This window comes from Myxocyprinus asiaticus, chromosome 41, assembly GCF_019703515.2.
Source record: "Myxocyprinus asiaticus isolate MX2 ecotype Aquarium Trade chromosome 41, UBuf_Myxa_2, whole genome shotgun sequence".
Lineage (NCBI taxonomy): Eukaryota > Metazoa > Chordata > Actinopteri > Cypriniformes > Catostomidae > Myxocyprinus > Myxocyprinus asiaticus.
The window spans coordinates 5024702-5034863 of NC_059384.1; the positions used below are offsets into that span (position 1 = coordinate 5024702).

At 38.7% G+C, this 10162-nt stretch overlaps 1 protein-coding gene across 1 annotated transcript; it reads left to right on the forward strand.

Annotated features, from left to right (window-relative positions):
* The first annotated feature begins 1167 nt into the window (after nt 1–1167).
* On the forward strand, nt 1168–9494 carry LOC127431571 (C-C chemokine receptor type 7-like). Its single transcript, XM_051682039.1, has 2 exons — nt 1168–1264; nt 5892–9494. Exons 1-2 carry the CDS (start codon nt 1252–1254, stop codon nt 7130–7132), a joined length of 1254 nt encoding a protein of 417 aa, XP_051537999.1. The 5' UTR covers nt 1168–1251; the 3' UTR covers nt 7133–9494.
* The last annotated feature ends 668 nt before the right edge of the window (nt 9495–10162 follow it).

The window sequence follows — 10162 nt, forward strand, 5'->3', positions numbered from 1 at the left end:
ACGAGTCAAAATAAATGTTTGTGGTAATTCTTTAAGAGGGTGTGTTAAACCAGCATACACAGCCTCTGCCAGAGAAAATGCACATTTGTGAGATATAGCCCTTGTGTATAGTATATATAAAAGACAGAAAATTCACCACTAATTTTTACACTATGATGCACACTAAAAGAAAGCCAAGACACAGATATAGAATGAACATTTTTAAAGAATTGTATCCTGTAGAATGGGACATGACATATTTGCTTTACCTTACAATGTTCTGTAACAAAATAATTTTGTCATTTCCACCCTAGTTTAAAAGGTTGGGGTGTTTTTGTGCCATACTCATACACCCCTGTACAGAGTCAACCTCAGATTCCACTGATTACATTAAAACCACAATAACCTGCATGGTCTCTACACCCAGAGAAACCAGTATGACATCCTGCTGAACTCAAGACCAACCCAGGGATCCAGACCAGTTACACAAACATCTGTAGCATACTAGACTTTGTCATGCCACTCACAATGTCAAACTGCTGCCAAACACCATAAATTACATTTAAATGTATGCCATCATTTATATTGAATCCACTGACAAAAAACAAATTGGCCCTTATATCATAATAATAAATCCCAAAAGGATACTTACATTTATTGTAGAGCAAAAGTACCCTGAAGTAAAGTAAAATTATGAGTTTTTAAACATTATCATCATATTTAGATGCCTTGTGTGCTTGTTTTACTTTTGGTTCTGTTTTTGATCAAATATAGCCAAAATAAAAATGTATACCAACATAAAAGTTACGAAACAACAGATAATTGTTTAATGCGTCTTAGAATGATCATTTAAAATAAGATTAAGATATTGGCAAAGAGAAACAATAACAAAACTTCCTGCATTCAAGTCATCTTAAAGTGATGCAACGTGCAACTTGCAATATGTGATGGCAAAGAGATGGCACAAGAACATGCATTTATGAAAATTGGTATCACAATAGTTGTTTTTGATGCAACACCCCAAGATGGTGTGAAGACAACCACACTTAAAACACGCCTTCTTCTGAAGTGTTTGTTGGTTTTGGTGCTCTGAATGTTTTGGTGGGAAATATGGGGCAAAACAAAGAAGTGAAAAATACAAATAGGGTGACAGGCACAGCATCATTTTTTCAGAAAGACTCTGGCCCCCAAAGAGCAGAGAGCTTCAGACACAATCCACTGAGGTCTGAATTACAGTGAAGACTCAGAACAACTTATACTGAAAGTTTTGGAATGGCACTTACAGGTGAGTCAAAGATAGGTTTGTGCTACACTCATATTATTCAGTTCAAAATATTGCAGGTTTACAGATGCACGCATACACTACATGCACAAAAATAGATAATAATTATTGTTATTAAAAAAAGTCCAATTATAAGGTCATAAAGGCAGTAGGCTACTAGTTGTATTTTTGTATTATATAGGCGTGAAAAAGCTAATTGTCATGTATGTATATGTTTACTAAGTGTGGGTGTTTCCACTGTTCCATTGTGACAACTCATACCCCATACTGTGATAACATACCCCGCTATTAGGTATGTTGTCACAAAAGGTCAACTCATGTTCAATATCTTTTTTTTCTAGGCAATAACAGTGGAAATGTTCAATAGCTTGCAACCAGTTGGCTACCTTATTGTATGTGTCTATGCAGAAATAGACTTATCTACTCTGAGCAATATTCACTGGAATATAAAAAAGTGTGACAACTAGCCCCGGTCTGCCCTATCTAGAGATTCTACAACCATAACAATCCGCTGACGCCTCTCACTGCTTAATATTAAAAGATGTATTAAAGAGCATGCAATTCTGAAACGAAAAACATCAGCTTAAGACAAATAATAATAAATAAAAAACCTACATTTTTTTATTTTATATATATATATATATATATATAGATGATAAACTGATAAATTGTGCCGGATGAAGAGAAAAATGTAAAACTGTTTATGTATTAAACAGCCTAATTGTTCTGTCTCGTTCTTTATTTATTGTTGCAACTAATAAAATGTGATTTAGTTATATATTAAATCTGTTTTAATTTCACATTCTCGAGGCAAAAACATCAGATCTTTGCCACTGTCAAAAGTGAACTCAAATCCGACATATCATGAAGTTAATACTTTAAGAACTATTCAAACCACTGTTTATTAAATACATTTTTCATTTATTGTATATAGCTTTAATTAAATAAATATTTGATAGCTTACTGTTATTTCTGAAGCTGTCATTGCCTTAAATATGAGATGCGTTGAGTATAATTTCGCACAGGTCCATAGCATCATCATTACGCCTCTCTTCCCAACCACAGAGTCCCTCCACAGGTGCATTGCAAACTGTTTCTCCACAGGTGCATTACAAACAGCTATCTCGACGCAGTCTGCTCTTCTCACCCATTCCTGCCGAAATAAAGGTACCAGCTCCGCACGAAAGCGTTTTAAAGCGCGTTGGCACGCAATGATGACTGATAGCACGAGCGTGATGTCAGACTCATACCAACGACAGGCAGACAGTGGCACGCGATTAGTCGCGGAATGAGTACAATTTCATCCGAAAACGTTATTTAAAGAGTCTGTTGAGGGATCTTTCGTGCTCTTGTTAGCCGCAAAACACACCCGACACTAAAAGTAACATTTTATCAGTGACACCTTTGTCACTAATGTGGCATTTGTTAGGCTACTATAGTAACTGAATGTTATTGTGAACTTTTTCTTTCTTTCGTACCATAAGCAGGGTCATGTTACTATGAAACAGTTATAAAGACTAGTTTAAACTTTAAATAGCCTAGAATGAAGGCTACTCATGCACCAGCAATGTAATTTAATGTATTTGCTTGTATGACTTTAAACAGGTGCATGCATCACAGAAGAAATAATAATAGTTTTTCATTTATACAGCGCTTTGCCAACGCTCACCTTCACAGCTTAATAACCACAACGCTATACGATATCAAAAACTGCACGTGCTTGAATTTATGATTGACATATATTGCTTATGTCGAAACACTTTTATTTTTGTTTACTAGATTTGATGGATTTAATGGAGCCTATGTGGAATCCTTGATCATGTTTTTGGAAGCCACTAATTAAAATCTGGATTTTTTAAGAATATTTTGTTTTGGGGGGTGAATTTTGTGTGACTTCGGAAATCAGTGTCAGTCTATAAGGAAAATCTTGATTTTTTTATGCACATTTTGCTTTGAGGTGACTATTGTGTGACCTTGCCATGCTTTGACATTCAATATGCAATTTTTGTTGTTGTGATACAGTTGTTATTTTTATGTTTTGCTGTTGTGATGCAGTTTTTTTATTATTGTAATTTGATCACTATTCTATTTCTAAATAGAATTGTTTTCTATTTTTTAAAAATATATTTACATTTTATAATGTTTTGCATTTATTTTGATTTTAAGTTTTTTTTTTTAAATAATAAAATCAATGTGACCTTTCATATAACTCTTTAGTCTTTAGTACTTTTAATATTATTTAATAATAGCACCCATTATAGTCAATAATAGGCAATAAACTAATTACATAAAGGTAAAATAAACTTGAAACATGTTTCTGATATAGTGCCCTGCAAGGATTAAAATGAAACCCACTTTGATGATAAACTGTATGGTCCGAGGGTTTGTATGCATGACATGTAATAATAAACATTATTATTATTATTATTATTATTATTTATTTATTTATTTATTTATTTATTTTTGGTTCCTGGGTAGCCAGTGTTATTTACTAATTGCTTATGCCTCAAAAGTATAGAAAATGGCTATTATTCCCCACAAACTTTGCTTTTGTGACCAGGACTGTGATATTTTGAAATGTACCTATTTTCCAGAACATTCCAGATAGATTCAGTGCTGAGTAAACTTGGGAGTAACTTCTAGAACTTTCCAGTAATATAAACAGTAGTATAAATACAGGGGCCTTAAGACCACCAGTTCAGTTTAGTTCCAGCTGCCTAAGTGGATACATATCGAGACCTTGCTGGACGCCTTGAAGTATGATGAGTACGGCTGGGAGGTCATAGGAGACTTCACAATGGTGGCATTCCTGATGGGTCTCCAAGGCGGTTTTACCAAGTTTCCCTGCTATCTTTGCCTTTGGGACAGCAGGGACATAAAGGCACACTACCACAGCAGACCGAGTTCTCTGTGGGGAGGAACAACGTCATGTGGGAGCCACTGGTGGACCCCTGGAAGGTGCTGATGCCACCACTGCACATCAAATTGGGCCTTATGAAACAATTTGTCAGAGCTCTAGATAAGGAGTCGGCAGCCTTCAAGTACCTTCAAGACTTCTTCCCTAAGCTGTCTGAGGCAAAGGTCAAAGCCGGTGTCTTCATCGGACCACAGATAAAGAAGATCCTGGAGTGCAATGAATTCCCCAAGAAGCTCACTAGTAAGGAGAAATCAGCTTGGAACAGCTTTGTCGCAGTGGTTCAGGGCTTCCTGGGCAATCACAAGGCCGAAAACTATGTGGAGCTGGTTGAGACTCTGGTGAAGAACTACGGCACAACGGGCTGCAGGGTGTCCCTCAGAGTTCATATCCTTGATGCTCATCTTGATTAATTCAAGGAGAACATGGAAGCGTACTCGGAGGAGCAAGGTGAGCGCTTCCATCAGGATATACTGGACTATTGAATGCCGCTACCAAGGACAGTATAACGAGAACATGATGGGAGACTACATTTGGGGGCTGATTCGTGAAAGTGATTTACATTATAATTGTAAATCTCGAAAAACTACTCACTTCTAAATCTTTTGTAGTCATTTTTGTATTACTTTAGTATAAATACATGTTAATTTGGATTCATATGCTGTTTTTTTCTGACTTTATTTGAACGCAAAGACACAAATTCGCCTGCTTTCTCATTGGAAACATTTCAAAATATCACTGTCCTGGTCATGTAAACCAGTTTTGTGGGGAATAATAGCCATTTTCTATACTTCTGAGGCATAAGCAATTAGGAAATAACACTTACTACCCAGGAACAAAAATTGTGTTACATTGTGTAATCATCACACACACACACACACACACACACACACACACACACACACACACACACACACACACAAATAGTCAGACTCCTGCCTTTTGTTAATCCCACACTTGTGAGGATTTGAAAACCTGTTGTGTTTCATGAATAATTTTGTGCACTAAAGTCACTGCAAGTTAAACCAAGAGAGACTCATTTAATGGGCTATTGTAAGAGTAAAAATTCTAATTTCATTACTAAAAAAATATATTAATAATAATAATAATAATAATAATAATAAATAAAATCCTCAGCTGAGAATCTTTCTTGCACTGTTTTTTGTACTTTTACTGTCACTTAGCAAATACTCTACATCAGTTTGCATGTCCTGGTTTGACAGTTCCCAAGAGTGCCTCTAGTGGTGGATGCCTGAAACAACAGTTGTAAAGGCCATTAAATCCAAGTAGGTATAGCTGGAGGCTGGAGACCTCCAAATGGGGGTGGAATCTCCAAGAGGGCGGAGTTACTCCAGAAGGGGGTGGGGTTACTCCAAAAGCGGGTTGCACCAACTCCAAAAGGGGGCGTCCCTTCCACTCATGGTTAGGGTTAGGGAAAGGGTTAGGTTAGAGGCTCCCTATATCTTTGCTGGCAGTTTGGAGCTCCAGCCCCTTTTTGGAGCTCTGCCTGCAGCTATATCCTTCTCATTAAATCCAAAACCTAGTCTAAATGTTAATTAATGATACCACAGAAAATTGTTTTATCTTCTTGTCTGAATAATTGAATGACACCTCTGCAAAAGGGGACATCTTAAATCTACCCAATGAGTAGCATATTTGTGTGTCTATTCTTGGAACTAATAAGCCCTATGTCTGTTTCTCTGCCATGCTCCACAGGTCCTACAACAGAAAGTTCTGAAAACAAATCTACATATGATTATGATTTTAGCAACTACACCACCAGTGGAAACTCCAGTGATGATTATGAGGAGCTATGCAAAGCCAGCAGAGGACAGGAGCTCACTATTACAGTCATCCGGACGTTAGTCTTCCTCGTTGTCTTCTTTTTAGGCATAGTTGGAAACGGGCTGGTCATCGGCACTTTTGCAATGTACCGCCGCCTTCGTCTTCGATGCATGACTGATGTCTTCCTTTTCTACCTGGCTCTGTCTGATATGCTGCTCCTGCTGACGTTGCCGTTACAGACGGGTGAGATGTTGATCGGCAGCTGGGTGTTCGGTGAGGCACTGTGCAAGCTAAATCGTGGTATGTATGCCATCAACACCTACAGTGGTCTGCTGTTGTTGGCATGCATTAGTGTTGATCGCTATTTGGTGGTGGTTCGCACCAGGGCCGCACGGAGGCTGAATTCTAGCACGCTGTGCTACAGTACACTGTCTGCGGTCGCTGTCGCAGTGACCTCTGTTTTCCTAAGCCTGCCAGACCTGCGCTTCTCCTCTGTAAATGAAGACATGGGTTCAACAGACCTCTTGTGTGACATGAATGTGTGGGCCAGCGAAGGGAGTAAATGGAAGCTGTGGGCCCAGGTGGCAAAGATCGCAGGGTTCTGTATTCCTTGCTTGGCGATGGTGGTTTGTTATGGTGCGATAGGCCGCGTGTTAGTCCGTGCCGGTGGAAAAGGTTGGCGTAGACAGAGAACACTGCGTCTGATGGCACTACTGGTGGTTCTATTCCTGCTGTTCCAGCTACCTTATACGGTTGTACTGTTGCTCAGAATATTCACACCGATACCAGAATCCTGTGACGAATGGACCAGGGTCCATTTAGAAGAAAACGTGACACGCAACATAGCGTATGTGCGATGCTGCCTCAACCCTCTGCTCTACGCACTGGTTGGCGTAAGATTCCGAAATGACATCATAAGATTGTTGACGGACGCCGGGTGTGCGTGTGCATGTGTGTCACACCTAACGCCACACAATGACAATGGAAGCTCCGTTACACCCTCCTCCCCTGCTCCAACCATGCTTTCAGCCCAGCCCTCGGCTTACCTGCCCGCAAAGAACACACCTGCTTTGGCCACACCCACTGTGACAGAAAACACATCCCAAACCTTCTTGTTTCCAGTACCTATATCTGCTAATATGCCTTCTGTCATTGGCTGGTGTCATCAGTGATTTTGCTGAACATCATATGGCTCTGAAATCAAATCACTTCAGTTTAAAGGGATAGTTCACCCAAAAATGCAATTTATTTTCATGATTTACTCACCTTCATGCCATCCCAGATGTGTATGACTTTCTTTCTTTTGCTGAACACAAACAAAGAAGTAGATACTTTTAGAAGTATCTTTGGTGGTCTATTCAATGCAACTGAATGGCTGCCAGAACTTTGAAGCTCAAAAAAGCGAATGAAGGCAGCAAAAAGTAATCCATAAGTCTCCAGTGGTTAATGCTGCCTTCATGTGCTATCGGAATGATTGTAAATACAAGTTTCCCACTTGGAAGTTGCACACGAATGACCCCTCAAGTCGTAATTAACACTGGGAAACTCAGAGAATTAACAGGTTTTATTCATGTGTCTAAATACAGTTAATTGTCAGCACTTACCGTTTTGGTCATATTCATTTATGTATATCAGCAACTATTTGATGCATGTTGTACATTTTTACACCGTAATAATAGCTTGTATTTGACCAAAATTCCATTATCGTCAGCAAGCTGAGTAATATTTTTTATGGTGTCAAAATAAAAGTTCCTTATGAAATATATGTGAATAAAAGTTGTTTTCCGACAACAAAGCACTTGAACGTGACATACTCGTAATTACAACATCAGAAAAGGGAAGTAGGATAATTCCGATAGCACATGAAGGCAGCATTAATCTATGTCTTCAGAAGCAATATGATAGGTGTGGGTGAGAAACAGATCCATATTTAAGTCCTTTTTATAATATATAAATGTCCACTTTCACTTTCACTTCCACATTCTTCTTTTGTTTTTGGCGATTCGCATTCTTCGTGCATATCGCCACCTACTTGGCAGGGAGGTGATTTAGAGTAAAAAAAAAAAAAAAAAAGGACTTAAAGGGATAGTTCACCCAAAAATGAAAATTCTCTCATCATTTACTCACCCTCATGCCATCCCACATATGTATGACTTTCATTCTTCTGCTGAACACAAATGAAGATTTTTAGAAGAATATTTAAGCTCTGTAGGTCCATACAATGCAAGTAGGGGTGGGTAAATGCATTGATGCGTCGCGGTGCATTGATCTATCAAATACCATTTTGATGCATCAATTATCATTGTATATTAATACCCAATGTGTCCATCTCATATTACATGAACTGTCTTGCAACCGACACAGAGTGGAGCACGCCCTAGTGGAAAAACCAGCTTAAGCTGGTAGCTGTGTTTTGGAACGTGGTAGCTGGCTTAAACTGGTCATAAGCTGGTTGAAGCTGGTTATTAGCTGGTCATGAGCTGGTCCAAGCTGGTCATATGCTGGTCGACCAGCTACCATCTTCCAAAAACCAGCTTGACCAGGTATGACCAGCTCATGACCAGCTTCGACCAGTTTATGACCAGCTACCAGCTTAAGCTGGTTTTTCCACCAGGGCACGAGATTAAAGGGAAAGACAGTGCACTTTGAAATAAAGAAAATATATGCAGCCGAGCTGAGTTCACCCTGCAAACCTACATAAGATAAAATGAATGGATTGATGGATGGATGGATGGATGGATAGATAGACAGACAATCAGACACTGCCAAGTTCAGCTTTCTGTGTCATTATTCAAAACTGTTTGCATCCATCTGACCAACTTAAGTTCACTGTTGTTGCCTTCATCCCTGATTATGATATATATTATGTTAATATTGCTTTTATATCTTCATAAAATGTGTCATTTCTCCATAAAACAGTTTAACCATGAACAGAAATGGGCTTAAATGTGATTGGCGGGCAGACATTGGCTGTGAATGAAAACACTCACTCGTTAATTCATTCTTTTTATATTGAATGTCACAGAATAGGGGGCGATTTCAAACTGTTCTGATTGGAAAGTAACCAGTTGATTACAGTCACCTGTAATTGGTCAATGACACGCGTCAGCCATGAAAAGATAAAAAAAATATATATTTTTCACAGTGTGTGCAGCAAACAGTCCTGCATAAAAATGCGTTTGAATTCCCATGATTGATCTTGACAAGCGGAGATGACTCCGTGTAGCCGCCTGGTGCCTCTTTCCCTATCCCAAAATGAACAGGGGACTCAAGGTTACCACATCTCGTGTTATCGCCTTTACATGTTACTAATAGACAGTTTTTCATTCTATAACCCTGCTGAGCCTGCTCAATTAAAACCTAAATCTTGTCTGCCTGCAAATTGCATTTCATCTGTAATTACTGGTTTCAGATTTCACAGTTGTTATGTAGAGAGTCGTAATCGAATCGAATTGAATCGTCAGAACGAATCGTTCCACCCCTAAATGCAAGTGAATTGTGATCAGGCCTTTGAAGCTCCAAAAATGAGATAAAGTCAGCATTAACATAATCCATAAGGCTCCAATGGTTTAATCCATGTCTTCCAAAGTGAACCAGTTGGTTTTAGGTGAGAACAGGCCAAAATATAACTCATTTTTCTCTGCACATCTTGCCATTGTAGTTTCGAGCACGATCATGATTTCAAGCTCGATTACACTTCCTAGCGCTTGAGGCAAAGGCAGAGTGCTAGATGACACTATAGGAAATGTAATCGAGCTTGAAATCACGATCACCAAGGAGACATTCAGAGCCAATGTAAGGAGATACATTTTGGTCTGTTCTCACCCAAAACCAACTGGATCTCTACAGACGACATGGATTAAACCACTGGAGTCTTTTGGATTATGTTTATGATGCCTTTATCTGATTTTTGGAGCTTCAAAGGCCTGATCACCATTAACTTGCATTATATGGACCTACAGAGCTGAGATATTCTTCTAAAAATCTTCATTTGTGTTCTGCAGAAGAAAGTCATGCACACATTTTAGATGGCATGAGGGTGAGTAAAGGATGAGAGAATTTTACTTTTTGTGTGAACTAACCCTTTAAATATTGATTCTCATATTTCACCCACACTTAATCAAAACTGTGCCACAAATGCTGTTGATTTAGCTTAACTTGTGTTGAACACAGAATATTTCAAGCCTAGCTTTTTTTTAAGT